General features: G+C 42.8%; 2 protein-coding genes across 5 annotated transcripts in view; both read left to right on the forward strand.

The window, feature by feature from the left end:
• Window positions 1-13,535, forward strand: part of yrk (Yes-related kinase) — a 45,577-nt gene extending 32,042 nt beyond the window's left edge. For 3 of the 4 annotated variants that reach the window (XM_066717446.1, XM_066717448.1, XM_066717447.1), the window contains 11 exons: window positions 185-432; window positions 1,536-1,638; window positions 1,907-2,005; window positions 2,178-2,281; window positions 3,174-3,323; window positions 6,029-6,193; window positions 8,220-8,399; window positions 8,852-8,928; window positions 9,484-9,637; window positions 9,902-10,033; window positions 11,074-13,535. In XM_066717446.1, coding sequence (XP_066573543.1) covers window positions 195-432; window positions 1,536-1,638; window positions 1,907-2,005; window positions 2,178-2,281; window positions 3,174-3,323; window positions 6,029-6,193; window positions 8,220-8,399; window positions 8,852-8,928; window positions 9,484-9,637; window positions 9,902-10,033; window positions 11,074-11,282 — 1,611 coding nt within the window. In that variant the 5' untranslated portion in view covers window positions 185-194 and the 3' untranslated portion in view covers window positions 11,283-13,535. Of the gene's footprint in view, window positions 1-184; window positions 433-1,535; window positions 1,639-1,906; window positions 2,006-2,177; window positions 2,282-3,173; window positions 3,324-6,028; window positions 6,194-6,811; window positions 6,968-8,219; window positions 8,400-8,851; window positions 8,929-9,483; window positions 9,638-9,901; window positions 10,034-11,073 lie in introns of all 4 variants that reach the window. The other variant, XM_066717449.1, reaches the window with a different exon arrangement.
• Window positions 13,536-14,315: 780 nt separating this feature from the next.
• On the forward strand, window positions 14,316-17,711 carry LOC136762748 (probable G-protein coupled receptor 139). The gene is made up of 2 exons (XM_066716308.1): window positions 14,316-14,400; window positions 16,657-17,711. Exons 1-2 carry the CDS (start codon window positions 14,316-14,318, stop codon window positions 17,709-17,711), a joined length of 1,140 nt encoding a protein of 379 aa, XP_066572405.1.
• Window positions 17,712-20,230: the final 2,519 nt, after the last annotated feature.

Below are 20,230 nucleotides of genomic sequence, written 5' to 3' on the forward strand. Positions count from 1 at the left end.
CTTCTTGCTCCATGTGTTACAATTATTAATGTCATATTTATTATTTTGGATTTTTCAATCATGGCTGTCAAATTGTATGTCTTTTGTAAATCTCACTAAACATTGTCAGGAAGCAAAAAACAGAAAAAGTGAAGGTTAACCCGTCACAGATCCATCAGTCCTGATTCCTGTCCTCTCTGTGCAGAGCTTTGAGAATGGGCTGTGTCCACTGCAAAGAGAAAGCCTCCGCCAAGGCCCAGGGAGTGGTGGCTGACGGCAACCTGCAAGCCTCCAACCCGCGCTATGGCCCCGATCCCACCAATCAGAGCCTCAGCCGCATCCCCGACTTCAACAACTTCCAGAACACGCCCGTCTCTGTCGCCACGCCCTTTGGAGGCTCCTCCCCCTACCCATCTGCCACCCTGCAGTCCCGGGCAGGTGGCAGCATCACAGGTCAGGGGCTACACACACACACACACACACACACACACACACACACACACACACACACACACACACACACACACATACATACATACATACATTTTGGTGTTGTAATGCTAACATTCTCTGTTTCTCCTCTTTTAGGGAAAGGGGTCTCGATTTCTGATCAACCCCTTTATTAAACCAATATTTATTTCAAGTGAGATTAAGAAAGTGAAGTGGCACAATAGTGTGTCACAAAGCCCCACCGTGTAGTAACAGAGATATATATATATATATATATATATATATATATATATATATATATATATATATATATATATATATATATATATATATATATATATTCAGAATGTAAGTCCCCACGTTAACATCTGATAGATGTTAGCGGATGTGAAGGCTGTGGCTGGTGGATATTCTTAGCCGCACTGTGAGAGATTGCACACTGCAGTTATGACTTTTTGTGCTAGTGTAAGTGAAAGAGCAGCATTGACGACTGTATGTGTGTCTCTGTGTGTACAGAGACCCGGCTGAGTTATTCAGTGGGTCTATGTTAATGCCACTCTTCAGGGGCAGAATCCGCTTGCTTGCATTAGGTCGCATGGTCACTTTTTTTTTTGGCAAGCCTGATCAATGGGCCGAGAAGTCTGTTGCTTCAAGAGATACTAATCGATCTTAAAACGTAAAAATAAAAACGTGAACTCAATGAACAGCACTCGGTTGATAATGTGCAGTTTATCGAGTTCAGAAAACCCCTAAACCTCTCAACTCACAGTTGCAGAGTTCAAGTTTAAAATGTAACAATGTAGAAATATCTAGCAATAAGGCCAAACACAAACTGCATTGTTGTAAGGGAAGATTTGTTCAGTCTTTTTTTAGTTATACGTACGAGAAAATGCATGCCCTTGTTGATCAGATGCTACTCCCAATAACATAATAGTAACAGCCATTTAGGATAACATCAGTAAGAGGAGCAAATATGTTGCTACTAAGTGGTGTCTAATGCAGTGATGGTGGGAGTAGCTGGTATTGTTTGAAAGTGTAGGTAGCATTGGGAGTGTGTGAGAGTGGGGTTATTGATTACTCCTCTCCTCTCCTCTCCTCTCCTGCAGGTGGCGGTGTGACCCTGTTTGTGGCCCTTTACGACTACGATGCCCGCACTGAAGACGACCTCACCTTCAAGAAGGGCGAGAAATTCCACATCATCAACAACACGTGTGTAGAACTCTCTGCCCTGAAGAGCAGGCCAATTTCCTCTGAATTAATTCATATTTGTGGATAATTTTAAATGGATCAGTCTTCATCTTGGTCTCTGTCTCACTCCTTCGCTTCCTCGAGTTCCCCAACTTATCCCGCATTTCCTTTTTTCTCAATAATCCCTGTGGTCTAACCTCTAGTAGAATGATAGGATTGTCGTATTTATGAGCTCACTGAAGCTGTGTGGGTGGAGAATCTAAGTCCTGCCTGTCTGTCTTCTTTTCAGGGAAGGGGACTGGTGGGAGGCGCGGTCTCTGGACACAGGCAATAATGGTTACATTCCCAGCAACTACGTGGCCCCAGTGGACTCCATACAGGCCGAAGAGTGAGTATCAGACATCCTCACAGTTCCTGCTACAAGCCAGGGATTATTCTGGTTATTTTCCCTTGATAATGTGTTTCATTGAAGGAGCTGTGATGAACTATTGAACCGCACATGTTGTGAGGATTTCCCACATATTTTTGAAAATGTCTTTTGTCTGCCTTTACCCTTCCAGGTGGTATTTTGGCAAGATGGGACGTAAGGATGCAGAGAGAATGCTGCTCTGCCAGGGCAACCCCAGGGGCACCTTCCTGATCCGAGAGAGCGAGACCACCAAAGGTGACCAACTGACCATAGCGTCCATCCTATAATTAGATTTGTAGAACATACAGGCAAAATCCAAACAACTGCAGTTTTCATTCAAGATCAAAAAATTCCCCCAAGAAATATTGTGGTCAGTTGATTTAATAACACAACAAAAACGGGTAATGCAAACTGCAAACCAGAGTAAATATAGCTTATTTAAAAAGATTTAGCCGAAGACGCCAAATAAAATAGCAGTTTAATACCAGACTTCAGAAGGATGTCATACAAAAAGACAGACTAAAGGAAGGGATTCTCTCCAGTCTTGGACAAAGGAGACGAGGAGATTGACAGTGAAACAATGGCCAGAGGGGACACGCGAGAATTATTTGTCCATACAGTTTTTCATTATTAATAGTTTGTCTGAGGTGAATTGTATTCAGCGAGGAACTGCAAGAAATGACACATGTTCAGGTTACATACTGCACAGTGCTAGAACCGAAAATAAAAGATTAACACATAGAAACAAAAAATGCATTACAAAGCAACTTGGCAGCCTCCACTGCCCCCCTGACGAATTACAATTTAAACAAACTCTGCTTGTGATCTCCGACTGGTGAGGTAAAGCAGAACTGTTGAACAAGGTTTATAAAAGCATGATGAAGCATGACAGGCCACTGTACAGTCTACCGATGCTTTCTGAAAAAAGAATAATACAGTCCCGGCTTTTAATGTATTAGGCGTGCCAGTTATCTCAATAAATGCAAACCAAGAGAAGTGTGCCATGGGGCTTTTCTAGACCAAGAGTCTCTATTTTGTTATTTTTTCTCTCTCTCTTTCTCTCGGTCTGTATTTTCCCTTTCTCTCTTCCACTCCCAGTCACTTCCTGTTTCTCAATTGTTCTTTTCTCTCTCTCTCACTCTCCCAGGAGCCTACTCCCTGTCCATCCGTGACTGGGACGATGTGAAGGGGGACCACGTAAAGCATTACAAGATCCGCAAGCTGGACAACGGCGGCTATTACATCACAACGCGGACGCAGTTTGACACTGTGCAGCAGCTGGTGCAGCACTACACAGGTGAGCGGCCGTGGCTGAAACGCACCAACTGTCACAAACTCAATGTCAAAAGTGTGAAAAGTCCTTCTACAGACAGATCAGAACTCGGAAATGTGACCTGCCAGTCCTTTGCCACAGTATAACAGTTGTTATATTTGCCCTTTTATTATTATTATTATTATTATTATTATTATTATTATTATTATTATTATTATTAATATTAATATTATTATTATTATTATTGTTATTTTTATTTCTTGGCAGATGCCCTTATCCAGGGCAACTTACAACATAAGTGCAATACAAAGTGCAAAAATACAGTTAAGTAAAAGGCATCAATCATTACAAATTAAATTTAACTAAAACATAGCAATTCAAAATATAATACATTTTACAAATTCCAATTTACAATTTATTGCCACCCAGTCGGCGTATTCATATTTTTACACATACAGATCAGGGCACAAGAGCCGAGATTTTCCACAGGATGTTTGAGCTCTCTCCATGCCCCTCCGAATGTGAGAATTTGGGTCCCTTCCTTTCTCATTTTACCAGATGTTACACTCGCTGAGATCGAACTCCTTTTGTTCTAATTGGTCTCCTTTTGGTCCGATCGAATCCCTGTGAATCGGAGAGTGGAGGGTGCAGTCCCTGTGCATGGACTCGCTCTTCCTTATCCGACAGACTTTGAGCCTCATTTTTCTTCATGTGTTTTGAAGGAGCTGACCTACATCATTTACCTCTCTGTCACAATGCTGCTTTAGGGCCATTTATTTAGTGCTGCTTCAGGCCCCTACACTGAGAAGTCTCATCCTAGACACATCAGGTACATTTCCAGCTTGCCATTCTTCCAAAAATAGAACCAAGAAAAATAGGATAGAAAATGTACAATGTAATTTGTCTGTATTTACACTGAGCATGTTGACATGTGTGTGGGGCACTATAAACAAGTAAGTCCCGCACCTTAATATATAACAAAATAAGTAGAAGTACCGTGGAGAGATAACAGTATATTGTGATTGAGCTTTTACGTATGCTATAAAAAAACTTTTGTGACATCGCAGGTGACCTGGGGAATCACTTTATCATGTAGATTTCATTCGTTAATTGCTTAAGCTTAATCTTTTATCTTGGCGCTGCTATTCGAGAACTATTTAGAGTAATACAAAGCCCCCTGTATTAAGTTTTAGCGATCAAACGCTTCTGCTAAAGTTACAAAAACGTTCTGGCTGGTTTGAGGCATCCGATATTTTAGCTACTCTTAACAACCCTTCACCCTGATAATGAAGCAAACCTGCAGTGAAGCTCGGTTGTTATGCTGGGAAATGTTCAGAATCACACCCTAATAAGATTTCCTGTAGCCCGTAGGCCTATTAACTTACAGGCAAGTTGAGGTTTGAATCCGGTGATGGCTTGATGAGACCTAGAAACCCAGCCCTCTGATCTTGTTATTTTCAAAATGTATCCGATCTCTGTACAGCATGTGCGAGGCTGGCTCCGTCAGTGTGATGTGTCTTTCCTTCAATGATTTGTTGTGCAGTTTTGCAGATGAAGTACCAAGTCTACCTTTCCCTGGAAAACAGTACAGTCTTAGTTTACCCAGTGGAAAGTACTTCCCACAACTGTAATTAATTACTATAAGCTGGAAGATCTGGCATCTGGAGAACGACTGTGTACAAGTTTATGACTGGAGTGGCTCCATAGGTTAAGTGTTTTAATGCTGTGTACTCCTGTGCCATCTAGTGTATCTTCTCTCAACTATCGGACTCATTAACACCCTGAAGTCAACAGCTGGTTCAGTCATTTTTGTTGCTTCTTTATATTCTATAAAAAAAATGTTGCATTCACCAGAAAGTGTCAAAAATTAGGGCTGTATTTTTTTTTTTTTTTTTTTTAATTCACAATGCTTACAATGTTCTTCAAAAGGTGTTCGATATGAATGCAATTTTGTTTCTTTTGTGTTTTGGACTGAATTAAATGTGTAATTTTGTGTTCTTGCATTTCGATATTGACTGGCTTTTATATGTGCTCTCTGCTCTCTTTTGTGTAATTTCCCTCGCTTCATTTCCTGATTGTGTATTCCATGTGAGTTTGTTGTTGCACTTAGGCTACCTGCCATGTTAACAGAACACATGTCTCTAGATAAAGGGCCACACTAATTATAAATAATTATAAATGATTTAATAGTGTTTTTTTTCCCTTGGCTGGGTTTGGCTGGGGAAGCTTGTGCTGCTGCCTGTGTTTCTGTTAACTCTCGATGTGCCTTTTCTCCTCTCTTCTCTGCTGTTCCCTTTTTCTTCTCTTGGTCTCTCCCCTCTCCTCCACAATCTCTCTCTCTCGCCCTCTCCTTTGTTGTCCATTCACTCTCCTGTCTTCCACTTCCTTCCTGTCTCTCCCCAACATTCCCAATCTTCTTTCCCACTTCAACAATGCATGTTTAATGTCAATCCTCTATTCTCCTTTGTGCTTTAATCCCTTCTTCTATTTCTGCCCCTCTCACAATTTCCCCACCTTTTCCACCTCTCTCCCATAATCATAATTGCTACCCTGTCCCCATCTTTCTCTCTCCCTCCCTCTCTCCCTCTTTGTCTGTTGATCTCACTCTCCCTCCCTGTGAATGTCACTCTCTCCCTCCCTCCCTCTGTCACTCTGACCCTTCCATTCCCTCTCGCTCTCTCTCTCTCCTTCTGCGTGTGTGTGTGTCGCTCTCTCTCTCTGTCTCTCAGAGCGCGCAGCAGGCTTGTGCTGTCGTCTGGTGGTCTCCTGCCATAAGGGAATGCCAAAGCTGGCAGACCTGTCCGTCAAAACCAAAGACGTGTGGGAGATCCCTCGAGAGTCGCTGCAGCTCATAAAGAAACTGGGCAATGGGCAGTTTGGGGAAGTCTGGATGGGTAGGAACCCAAAGACAGCCATGAGACAGGGCCCGGGGGAAGGGAAATAGCGGCACACCTCCGCAGCAGGGGAAACCTCCCTAAATGGATCATTTAAGACTGAGCTTGTTCAGGCCTCCCCCGTCATTATTACACAGCAAGTGTGATGGGAAGTGAAACTGTAATCCAAGCAGAAAATAAGTGCAGCCAAATCTAATGGGAATACTACCTTCCTATCTGGTGTTATTGATGTAAAATTGTAAGAATAGCTATGGGATAGATTATTATCATCTCAGTTTTGATATCATACAGCAAAACTGCATAGTTTGAGCAAGTGATAATACCTTCATGTCTTTAATTCAAATAAAATAAAACAATTAAACCAAAACTGGGGAGAACAGATTTTTAAAATATCCACCAGCAGTCAGGTGGAATATCTTTGATCTCAGAACTACAGGATTGGTTTCCCCCCCTGTAGAGGGAGCCGTTGATCCCAGTCCTGCCCTCCCCCCAACACACAGTGGCACTGGGTGATCCCCTCCCCGCCGCCTCCCTACCACCTGTACCCCCTCATCCTCCTTGCATGCCAATCCATTTCACCCCTTTCCATCTCCATTGCACCCCCCTTCCTCTCTCCAGGTAGTAACGATGGCTTGTGCTACTATCTAACCAAGGCCTGCCCCAACGCCACCCCTCAGACACTGGGCTTGGGTAGGGATGCCTGGGAAATCTCCCGTGAGACCCTCAGCCTGAACAAAAAACTGGGGCAGGGCTGCTTCGGAGACGTGTGGATGGGTAAGCGTCCGAACATGCCAAACGCTCGCTCAGAGTTAGAGCTTTTTAAACCCTCCCACCCTAGACAGTGTGGGAATCGCCAGAATAAATGGGCAGAAAATGGGCGCTTTTGAGCACTGATCCAAGAACACAAAGGCATGGCTTCACAGACGCAGGTTAGTACTAGTCTTGGACTACCCAATGCTATTTTTGAAAGAGTAGTGTAAGACTAGTGCTAATTGAGGTCTGTGAAACCAGCTGAAAAAGTTCATCGACGCTAATACATAAGTGGTTGAACTGGGATCTTTTCTATTTCTTTCACAATGTCACATGTTTTTCATTAGACTGAAGTCATGCCCACGACTTAGGTGTCTGGTTTGGTCAGATCAGGGAATTACTCAGTCTTCATTATTCCACAGACACGTTATAGTGACACTTGCTGGCGATGCTGTGAAGTACAGCAGAGTTTAAGCGTCATCAATGCGATATCTAGGGCAGCAGTCAGGGTAGTTCTTCAGTCCATATTTAGAAGTACAGCGGGTGCACTGGTCGATTTCCTATGCGGTAGTTTATATGAGTGCCAGCTACTTTTAAACATCTTGCAGTGGACTGGCACAGATGTTCTCCACACACTTGACAGTGCTACACTGAAACTCTACAGACAATTCTGCAGAAAACCAAAGTCTCATTGTCCTGCTTAATGGGTTGTTTTTGTGTTTTTTCAATTTGTTTTAGTCATGTATCTCATCAGTCTATTGCCCCAAAATATATTTCAGTGCTAATTAGAAGGTCTGGTAAATCTGCTTCCTCAAAGGAGATGCTTATTGGCCATGATTCTGCTCCATGTAGGTCTGGTCAGGCCTCCAGGCTTGGTTCGTGTAAGTAACACATCCCTGCATGCAAGTTCATCCCTCACCCCTCTGTCACAGAATACTGCATCACCTGACCTCCCTGCATGGTACCTCTCATTAGGATAAGCCAAGGGATGCAAATGAAAGCATGCTGTTTGGATCCCTTGGCTGTTTATATTGCTTTGCCAAAAGAAACCAATTTACTTAAAAAAAAAAAAAAAAAAAAAAAAAAAAAAACTAATTTACAGACTTTAAATCTGACAAAAATAAAAGAATGCATTATGAACTTAAAAAGGAAGTGACCCTTCCTTTAGAAATTAGGTTTCCTCTTCTCTTTTGGTGAGCTGTACAGCGATTCTATGAAATGGTGTGCCATCGCTTGGTGGAAGTGCTGTGTGACTGAGGGGGCTGTTTGTGTTCAGGCATGTGGAATGGCACCACCAAGGTGGCCGTGAAAACCCTGAAGCCGGGCACCATGTCCCCCGAGGCCTTCCTGGAGGAGGCCCAGATCATGAAGAGGCTGCGGCATGACAAGCTGGTGCAGCTGTACGCCGTGGTGTCGGAGGAGCCCATCTACATCGTGACCGAGTTCATGAGCCAGGGTGAGAACGTCTGCCATAAACTAGGAATGAGAGCAAGTGACTGGGTCCCTTGTGAGCATCATTATTCGATCACCAATAGCTTACTAATCTGAGGCATAGTCCGCACTGACTTTTCTTGTCATACAAAACAGCAATAAGCCTCTATGCACAAATAAAATGTGTTATTGTAACTGACCTGCCTCAGTTAGAACTATAAAAAAACACCATGGGAAGCTACTGTGTAGTTTGTGTTTCCCTGGTGACTGCTCCACAACTGGCACAGGCAACTTCCTAAATATTCTACTTCCTAAATAAACTGTGCCAGTCCCCTTTTAGGATTAACAAAATAATCTGTCTGCTTACCTTCCAATTCCCCAAACCCCTGGACCACACTATTCTGACATGCTCCAGTTTCCTCACCACAACAAAAACTTGGCTGTATTGACCCATCGGCCTTTGTCTCTGTTTTTCAGGAAGCTTGCTGGACTTCTTGAAGGATGGAGATGGGCGGAGCCTGAAGCTGCCTCAGCTGGTTGACATGGCAGCCCAGGTACGGTTGAAATGTAATGCTTGTTTGTCTCCAAGTGCTCCCGAAAGGCATGGTGGGTTGAATTGAATAAGTCCCAAACATAAGATGAGATCAGTCCACCCACCTAGCTCTTTGGGTTTGCTAGAAGCTGATTGACCCAGGGATCTCTCTCAGAATCAAGCTTGTTCCAGACACCCATAATCCTTTGTGGAAAGAATTGCCTCCTGTTTCAATCCTAAAGATACATCCTTTAAATTTCTACTAGTTTCCTTGGGTCCTTGTTTCACCATTGATCCTGCTGCAGTCCAATAGGTTCACTTAATGCCTTTCAGGGTTTGAGTATTTGTATCAATTCCCCTCCCAATTTCCCCCTTCTTTAAGAAAGCATATTTAATTGACACTTTCTTATTGTGGTTGAAATGAAAGGTCCTGATAGAAATTGGCATGGCGTGATCTGGGAGTTCAGTCAATACCTGCGGACGTCAAATGCTTTAAGGGTGACACTGGGGAAACAGCCATGTTGAGTGAGATATCTGGGCCTAAGTGGGTGTGTTGATCCAGTGTCGCTGTGCTCAGATTGCAGCTGGCATGGCCTACATCGAAAGGATGAACTACATCCACCGAGATCTGCGGGCCGCCAACATCCTGGTGGGAGACAACCTGGTGTGTAAGATCGCTGACTTTGGCCTGGCGCGTCTCATTGAGGACAACGAGTACACTGCCCGCCAAGGTGAGCAGGCGCCCCTGGGTGGCCACACGACCCCGCTCCACTATCATACATATCACAACGATGGGTTCTGCCCTGACAGCTGAATACAAACCTACATCAAGCGCTCTAAACCACATCAAGTGCGTGAATCCGTTTCTGATGCATGCCCACAATTGACCAACACCATCGACAGATTATCAATGTCTCTCTAATTGCTTCCAATGGATAGGCAACCAGGGGTTTCCCGTCAGCTTCCCCAACACAAATCTATACTTTCTCCTGCAGGCGCCAAGTTCCCCATAAAGTGGACCGCTCCAGAGGCAGCACTGTACGGCAAGTTCACCATTAAGTCGGACGTCTGGTCTTTCGGGATCCTTCTGACCGAGCTTATCACCAAGGGCAGAGTGCCGTACCCAGGTATAACCCCCACACTCGCAATCTAAATCTGTTTGTCCGAAGTTCTTGTTTACGGCTCTTGTTTTTTCCCCAGAGCTGGCAAGTTCATGTTCTTTGCTTCCTCCACCCCACCGATCTTTCATTTCAGAGCTGCTAGTGTACTCTGTGGTTTTTGGTTCTGTGAGCTCAGATAAGCTACATTTGGTATGACTCATACGAAAGAAAAACGTAACTTCCTCATTCGTTTTCAGATCTTGCTTTACTGTGTTTTCCTGATCATGCGTTTCAACATTGGCTTCTGCGTTTCTCAATCTATTGGAGAGAAGTTGAAGTTCCCCACTGTTATAATTTCTTGTAATGCTGTTAGTATTGCTTCATGCGGTGAAGTATTATCGTAATTTTCTTAGCAGACGCCCATATCAAGGATGCGTCACTTTTTTTTATATATATACCCACATTTGCTCATTTATACAGCTGGGTTTTTTACTGGAGAAATTGAGGTACAGTACCTTGCTCAAGGGTACAACAGCAGCACCCCGGGGTCCTCACGAACTCAGGAGTCCAGAGCCCTGACCACTACTCCACACTGCTGCCTTTGGCTTTGAGTGGCTGTGATGTGTAGCACACTCCTGTTAGTGTGTGTGGGTTTTGCCTTTTTGGAGAAGATAAAAAGGGGAAAGACCAGCAGAAGCTTTCTTTCCTAATGTGCTTCATAGGTCTGCATAACACCAAGTCGCTTTTCATAGTTGGCTTATTGGAAGACATGTTTCATATGAGAAATTGGTGTCTTGATCACAGTATTATAGCTGGAATGCAGTGCCCACTCCTGACTGCAAGCTTAGATCTCTTTAAATCAACATTAAACAGTCAAGACAGTTCCTGTAACTGAGTACTGAGTGGTCTAAGTACACCGAGTCCTGCATTCGACCAGCAGCCCATTTATGAATTAGAGCCTGTGGTCTTGGTGTACCAAGAACCGTGATGTGATGCTTGTCTTGTCGGACTGAAAGCATATTTGGGTTTCGTCAGAGCTAAGCCCTGTTGGTTGTGTCTCTGTGCAGGGATGAATAACCGCGAGGTGCTGGAGCAGGTGGAGCGGGGCTACAGGATGCCCAGTCCTGCAGGCTGCCCCGCCTCGTTGCACGAGCTCATGCTGCAGTGCTGGAAGAAGGATGCTGATGAGAGGCACACCTTTGAGTATCTGCAAGGCTTCCTGGAGGACTACTTCACTGCCACTGAGCCACAGTACCAGCCTGGGGAGAACCTCTGAGCTAGGGGCGCCCCCTTCACCCCGAGAGGCTTGGCGGGCGTCTAGGCAGAGCGGCGCTGAGGCCACTCCTGGCTTTCTGCTACCAGCTCCCTTCCCTCCGTCACTGTTAATCCTCCACTGTCAATGACTTGACTGCGCTCAAATGTATTCTCCCCTGGGAGTTTCCTGATGAACAGAGACAAAAACAAGATCACCTTGGACCACAAACCAGACCAGAAGAAGGGAATATGAACCCTTTTTTTTTGTTTTGTCTTTATTTGTTTTTGTTTGTATGTTGTTGTTTTTTTGCTTCAGCTTCAGCACCAAAATGAACCTATAGGTGATCTCAGTACACTCCAGGGAGGTGGGATTTTAAGAGGGTGATGAGGGCAGTGGGGAGGTAGTGAAGGGGGTAGCACTTTTTTTTTTTCCCTCTGCCAATGCGTTGCATTAAATTAGTCAATTTTTACAATTTTATTTCCCCCCTTAAGGGGCATGGATTTTGTGGGTTAGTTGGGAGGAGGGTTTATTAAGTATTGTTTTTCTTATAGAACTGTTTTTAAATTTCTTTTGGTTATTGTTATTTTCCATTATGTTATGATTATTTAATACATGCTCTGAAAAGTCAAGTTTCTTGGAGTTTTGTTTGCGTTTTACATTGAACCTAGAAACATAGTTTTCACCTACAATACATGTTAAAAGCTTTTGAATTCCGTTTGGGTGCTTAATTTGGGTCCTCGTCTCTCTCTCTTAGGCCGTCTAGACTAAGTTCTTGTTTTATTTTCTCCCCCATTATAATATACAGTTATGGCCTACATTGTAATGGCCAACACGGTTAGAGAATGGAATCTTTCATGGCATAAAATAAGATCTCAGGAAGATATGGCTCAGATTTACTTGCAGCTCAGTGCAGAAACTGTGAATAAAGGACAGATGGCAAATCTGGGTTTCTGAAGGAAAATGCTGAGCTACATTGTACACAGTTGGCAATCCAGAGGTTACACCATCTGGCTGACTGTTTGGAGGTGAACCATACACAAATAATCACTGTTGTCATTCAGTCGAGGCTTTGATCCAGATTGACAGAGACTTCGAAGTGAATTATACATCTACATATGCAACTGCAAACGGAAGTCCACTACAGACATTTGCAGTAGGCTTTTGGTGTCTTCCACTCATCCAAAAGACAAAGCACAAACCCATTCGGTCACTTCAAGGTAACACAAAATGGAAGCGTTGCTGTGGAGCAGCACTGTAGGCCAGGGACTTCCATATTCAGACAGACTTTACAGTAGGAAGGAGTATATGAGTATATATATGAATATTCTGTCAGACTTGCCATAGATCCATTGAGTGTGGAACACCACCAAAAAAATCTATTTAAATCCTTATTGAATTACCTAGAAAAAAATGTTTGTTTTTCTTTTTTTGTGCGTGATAATACCAAAGGATTCCTCTCCGAATTCACTTCACGAGCAAGTGGCAATTGTCTAGAAATTTGTAATTTAAGTTAATTTAACTTGACGAGACTCAAATCACTTAACCAGGCTATAGACTATTAAAGCAGACGTTTAACATATTAACGACCCCAAACGCGATTCAGATCTTTTTTTTGGTGGGATCCTATACTTTTGTGTTAAGGGAGATTTTAATGATGGAGTGAAAAACAACATGTGGAATTCATCATTTTAACAAAGGAGGACCATTGACCTCATGAGCTGTGGAGCTGTTTAGGTGAGGTATTAGAGGCTTTGACGGTGTGAAGCAAACTACTTCAGTGCATTCCTCTACTTTTATTATTTTCTTTTTATTCTCTTTGTTTGTTTTGTTTATGACGTGCGTGAAGCCATCACATTGAACTGAGTGATGGGGATCTGGTTGTCTTTCAACCCACAGACCATGCAAAGAATGCAGGATTGTCTGGATTCGGGAACACCATGGTGCAGTCTCCTTGCATGTTCAGCACTGTGATTTTCTATGGACTACATTTCACCGAGGCCTGCAAGGAAGGACCAGACTTAACTATGGTGTGGCCAAAGAAACCCTGCCAGCACGCACACACTGTCTCATTCTGTTGGAGATCTGCAGCTGGGACCGGCCTCATAGGTTGCATCTCAGATAATTGTATGTCAAATGTATTATTAATTAGGTCTCTCTTGCTGCTCTTTGGGTTTTTTGTTGGTTTGTTTTATAAAATGCATAATTGTTTCTAACTCCCTGTGCTCATTCTGAACTGTACATTTGTAAAAGAACTTTTGAAAACTCAACCAAAAACACTGTCTCCTAAGTTTTCTTTCAGCACAGCACATGACGTGACCCCCACACAGCAAATTCCCTGAATGGAAAGTCAAGTCTTTCTCAGACTTTTCCAAAAAGCTTTACTAGTCCTCACTAATATAGCTGACAATTTTAAAGATTTTAAGGTTTTTTTCCTCACATGCACACGTGTGGCTCATTAACTGTACACACGCTTGTGCCTCAACCACATTTCTTGAGCCTCAGTGTTACATGTCACAGATGAAACGGGAGTGTGGTTTATTTCCCATTGGTGCCTGGGATTGACTTGAGTTTCAGTTTAAGGTGTGAGATTTGTTTGATTGTTTGATTTGTGTGGTTGGCAGAAACCGTTTCACTCAAAAAAAAAAGAATAAGATGTACGGTTGTGTTTGCGCTCTCTGAGTATTTGCTAGTCAGCCGCTTTGAGGCCATTGTGTCCGTGTATCCTGTCGGGGCTGGGCCGCGTGGGCAGCTGCTGAGCTCCCACGCTCTGTGGAGCCTCCTTCCTGTGTCACTGCCAAGCCTGACTCACACCTGCCAGTGATCAGGAGGTGTACCTGCACACGTTCACTGGACCCCACTCTGATGCAGCCAGCGCAGACAGGTCCCCAGGCAGAAGCAAGATCGAACTGGATCCCGTGTCAGGAGTCGCCTCTGCTCTAACTTTGTGGAATCTTACTCAGTGTCTTACAGTTAAGCTAACATTAATCGACCGATCTTATGTGTTCATTTTAGCCATTTATTTCCACTAAAAGTCCTGTTGACCGTGTTCCTATGATGGTTGAGTTTCTCAACAACTGGCACTCCTTCTCCGTTTTCCAAGGGATCTACTTCGTCTTGGTGGCCAGTCTCGGCATCCCCAGTAAGTCTCCTCTGCCGTCTTTGTGTGTTGTGTGTTTCTGTTGTGTGTTCACTGGTGGTGTGTGCAAGTGATGGTCAGAACAGAAAGTGACAGGAAATGAGCTGCCCACTGCTTTGTCTACCTGGTAGTCCTACTGGTAGCAACAGTGGTCATAAAACCACCATAGACACATGTATAGATCTGTTTGTATATGTCTGTATTATCTATTTTATTATACACACTTCCACATATTCAGAAACATGATGCATATAAGAATAATCTGTCTATTAAATCAAGAACATTTAAGAGCTAACGTCTGGTGGCACTTCCAAACTAAAAATAATGATATTAAATTAAGGAACATGGCAGTACTACTACTTTATTGTCATTTTGTGGAGTTTGGAGATCTTGGAGATCTTGATCTTTTCTTCAGAAAAATGTAAATAGATTGAATATGCATTTAGGATCGTAATGGACCTAGTTTTACTGCAACATTAACAGGACGGTCTGACCTCCTTTAATTAAAGCTGCAGTAATATTATAAGATTTTCTACGTAAAATAACTACCCCTGTTGAATGTCACCAACAGTCATTTTCTCCCTTTTAATAGCCATACATTTACCATGATTGGCTTAGCAAGTCAAGAATTACATAATCTTTAGCCACTGATCAAAGACATCTCTGTAACCGGCTCTCCGAGACCAGCGTGGGAGATAATGATTTTGTTGGGGCCAGCAGCCTCCACACTCCAAGACTTGTCCTGCACTGCAAACGCACTCGATGACAACAGATGGGCCACTCCAGAGCACTTGTTGCTTGTGCTTTCATGTGTTTTTGCACTTCAAAGCCAACACGAACTTCTAAAGGACTTGTTCACCAGGAAGCAAAGCAGGTGTCTCTGTGCTACTGATTGCACAATCTTCTGAGCATCAGGGGCAACCAGCTTCCATCCCAACTCACCTTTCCAAAAAACGTGTATTCTGCTCAGTGAATCAAAAGCTGGGGAGGTAAATCTCGTAGGAGTGCATGATAGAAAATATTAACCAGATGAGTGACAAATAAATGCAGGGGGGGGGGGGATCTGTCTCGAACTGTTTGATCCTAACTCATAACTGTGAGTGGAAACTGGTGTGAGTGCTGATATAGGAGTAAATAGGTCATTGTGACAGCTGTGCACTGCCTTTGCTAGCTAGTTGCTGTGATATATATTTTATTTGAATGTATATTCCTCTTCTTTTGACTGTCGAATGCAGTGACCCAAGATTAAGGGGTTTTCCATTGCCCAGCACTAACAATCCTCTCTGCTCATCTGCTCTGAATGGGCTTTTAATTATCAGCGATACAAATAGGTTTCTGCACTATGAGTCAACAGAAGCCCAGCCTGTGTCAACACAGTCCATTTGCAAATGGCTCGGTTTGAACAAGATCCAGTGAAGCAGCTTATGCAAACACTATGCTTTTGCTAGGTACTGGTTATAGTACAGGGCTTTTTTGATTGTTTGTTTGTTTTTTATGAAGATAAGTGTTACTATTTAAAAGTCACACCTATTAACTTAAGCCTTATAGTGTGAAATAATAATAAAAAATGATTAAACAAAAGTTTTCCTACATCAACAAAACTTTTACTAACAACCTCATTTGTACCAGATTTTATAGATTGAAAAACATATGAGAAACTCAAGGCATTTCATTCAATATTTCTGGTTCTTCTTTTTTGCAGCATACACTAGCTCTTGTATTTCTATCCAGCTGGCTATAATTAATCCTTTTGGTTATCCGAGAATAAATCTGAAGAATGGAAATTTAAAAAACATGCTTGATGCAACCCCTGATAACAATAAGAAATATATACATATATTTACAAGCCATCTAACAAAGCTTTCATAGAAAGTTCTTTACAGATATTAAGGATTTTTAATTAATGCAAAAACCATTACAAAGGCACTTGTGTTTTACACCTCCCTTTCTGTTCCAGACACAGAAATCTTCTGTAGAGCAACTGAAACAAATTGCTGTGATTCTGCAGTCCAACAATACTAGAATACATCATTTCTACATTGCAAACCACAAGGGCAGGTTAAGAAATGCTTGGTGTACAGAAGGTCTCCAGTGCATAAGAATTCTGATTCTGAATTAACATTTGCAGTATTTTCACTCTGACTCCTCACTCAGTCAAGGTTTGATCCACAGATCTCTAAAAGTACTTCAGCCTCTTCTTATCTGGCTGCTCCTGACAACAGCCTTATCCTCAGCTTAAGCCTCTCCTTTCTATTTCAGCCAACCTGCTCTCCATCTTCGTGTTGTGTTTCCGGCCCTGCGGGCTGTCCAAGTCCACTGTCATCTACCTTGTGTCCCTGGCTGTCGTGGACACGCTGTTCCTTGTCCTCGGAGGGCTGGTGGACGTGATCGAGAGCTGGCTGGCACCGCCCCCTTCCATCCACACCAGCTCCCTTTGTGGCTCCATCACCTTCAACGAGTACTGGACCCTCTTCAGCTCCCAGTGGATCGTGACGGCCTTCATGCTGGAGCGCTACCTTGTTCTCCGCAATGGCACCCTGCGCCGGCGCTTCTCCCGTCCGCATGTGGCACTGTCCGTGGTGATGAGCACCGTGCTGGTCTCCCAGGTGATCAGTGTGCCCTGCTACTGGCTGTACGAGTCCTGGCCGGGCAGTGGGGCAGAGCTAGGCCAGGTGAACAACTTCACCCAGCAGCCCACGACCTACCACTGCCTGTTCCAGATCACACCAAGCTCCAAGGCCATGGTGTGGATGCACATCCTGGCCTCTGGCTGCGTGCCCATGGGCCTCACCCTCTCCTTCAGCGTTCTGGTCAGCCTGCACTTCCGGAGGAAAGCTCGCGTGTTTGTGGAGAGCTCCAGCAGCGCGGTGTTCCGGCTCACGCAAACCCGGCTGAGGCGGTCCAGCCGCATCCAGATCACAGTGGCGGTGACCACCGTGTGCCTGTCTCTGCCCCGCTACGTGGCGTACGGGCTGCTCAATGCCAACCGCACCATGGGGCTGCTGGAGAGGGAGGACCCCCAGGATGCCCTGAACATCACCGCCAACGTGGGCCTTATGCTGCAGTGGCTCAGCCTGGTCATCCACTTCTGCCTCTTTTGCTTCGTGTCATCAGGCTTCCGTCGGGAGAGCCTGGCCCTGCTGAGGTGCCAGTGCTGCCAAGGCAGGGGGACCAGCCATGGCAGAGACGGCCTGAGGCTGCAGGAAGCACCGAGACCGTGCCGGTGTAACCCCAGCTCCTTCAGTGAAGCTCAAGCACCTCCCCTGCCTCAAGGAACAGCGTGCGTGGTGTGGCACGTTGTGGAGGCCCACTGACCCTCCAAGTCCTGAACTGACTTCTGCTGTGAGCAAAGAAGATTTTCGAACAGTGGGGAAATAAATCAGGGAAGAAAATTCCAGACTTCTCTTATCCTAACAGTGGAAGGAGTTGATTGACAGCTATTTTGTGTCTCGCTATTTATTGCTTATTCCAGCAGAAGTAGGTTTTGAAATGAAAAGAAGGATGTGATGCAGCTGGAACTGTTAAAAATATGAACCTGCCAGCGCTTGAGGAGCCACTCGTGTACAGAAAACTGACCACAGCTGCGTTCTCCATCCCTCCCTGGCCACCCTATTCCAACTGTGCGCACAGGAACTCCTGACTTTCCAAACAGTTTCAAAAGGCTGTTTATTTATCCACTGGTCTGTGTTTACATGGGACAATAGCTGTGTGAATAATCTCTTAAGATTTACTAATCCACAAACAGGAGAACAAATACCAGTTACCTCACCCTCATCTTGTTCCTCATTAACCAATTTGCTACAATATCACACTGATCTGAACGTTTCATCAGGGGACACAACTGTTCCACTGTTTTGCCAAACCAAAAAAAAGCTATAGTGCAAAAAAAGTATATTGAAAAGCGGAAAGCATTACTCTTGAACATGACTCCTTAGTTAAATGACCTTTTCCTTGGGAAGCAATCAGGAGGCCACAGACATCTACTGCACTGAACCATCTAGCATCTGTTGTGATTTTTAATTTTTGTATATAAAGTATTCAAAAAAAGTTTAGCCAGTTTAGTTTATTGTGATAGATGGTACAAACCAATTGTTTATTTGAACTGTTGAGATGTTTATTTTATTTTATACAGGACAGTCATTTCTAAAGGCAAGAAGATGCATAGAAGGCTGAATAATGAATGTATTATTACAGTTTGTTGTTGTTATTATTTATTATTATTATTATTATTATTATTATTATTATTATTATTATTATTACCATTCATGCGGTGGAAAAAGCTCCCACTATTAAGTTGTTTTTTACATCATAAGCAGTTTAATGTGCAAGTATTAGCCCAATAGGGAAGACTAGGCAAAGTGTTTTACACTAGGATGGTCAAAAAGAGGTATGTGTGTTTTGTGAAAATAAAAATTAATGCGGGACAAGTCATATGCAGCTAAGACAATTCTAATGGGAGCAATAAATGACATTTGGGACTAAAATGTATGATGCATGGTCAAAGAGTGTCAAAGCCCCATAGATAATGTCAAACTAGAGAAAAAAGTGTCAATCAGGACCAAAATGCTGTCCTAGGTGACACCTAATAATAATAATAATAATAATATGTTCCCTTATATGAGGATTAGCTACATAGTGTGGTGTAGTGTAATACAGCACAATATAATGCAGTGTACATTATAATTACAGAATATGAACAAGAGTGTTTTGCAGTTCAGTGTATTACAGCACATACGTGTTTTACAGTTCAGGATATTATAGGGCGATGTTGCTAGACTTCTCTAATGCAACAGACCAGGCAGTAAATAATGACTTGATGCATCATTTTTAATGACTTCTGTAAATAATAATGTATAAGATGCATTTCCCCGGCACCTTCATCGACTAGCTATAAAATGATATGGATGCAGGCTGTCCCCTATGACACTTAATTTTTTACCCATGTGACACTTCTGATTTTGTATTTGGCTGTGCTGTACCACACTTTTGCTGTCTTTTCCTTTTTCAACTTGTATTTGCATATTAAAGGAGTATTTGGTCTTGGGAGCTATTTCCATTGTATGATCAGTCATAATAAGTACAACAGTAATATTATTATATTGCACGAAGCTGAGCTGAGTTTTAACTAGTGGATAGGGAGAGTGGGAATCTGTCTTATCTATTATTTGCTAAGCTACAGATCTATCTATCTATATATATATATATATATATATATATATATATATATATATATATATATATATATATATATATATATATATATATATATATATATATATATATATATTAAATCAGTATTTCAAATATGTTAAATCAGTGTATTTCTGTATTTCAATATGCATTTTTTAAACAGCCAGAAATGCCTTTAACAAAACGCTTACCTGGAACGTTTAAATAAGTTGCTAAAAACTGACTGTTAACTGAGGTGTGGGACAGGGCTGTATCTAATCAGTTTAATATACTGTCAATTACATTTGTTTTCTTTCTAAATAAAGGGTGGCAATCCTAAAACTACCTCCTAGCATGATTTTATATAGAATCAGTAATGGGTAAAGAGATTATGCACTAAATTAATTTTGAACAGAGGGGAGACCATTAATGAAACTCCCCATTTCAAAAAATGTGATTTCTAGGAGTTCCAGTGGTGAGAAAATGTTTAGGTAAAACTAAAAGACACACAAACATTTAAATAATGCACACGACAGAACATGTATTGCACTGTAACATACACTGTACATGTTCGAAAAATGTATTTAGTAATAAATACAAATAGTGCACTGCCTACATTGAAACCGCAATAACTAATAAACAGTTTAGGTCAAAAATAAATAAA

This window comes from Amia ocellicauda, chromosome 11, assembly GCF_036373705.1.
Source record: "Amia ocellicauda isolate fAmiCal2 chromosome 11, fAmiCal2.hap1, whole genome shotgun sequence".
Taxonomy (NCBI): domain Eukaryota; kingdom Metazoa; phylum Chordata; class Actinopteri; order Amiiformes; family Amiidae; genus Amia; species Amia ocellicauda.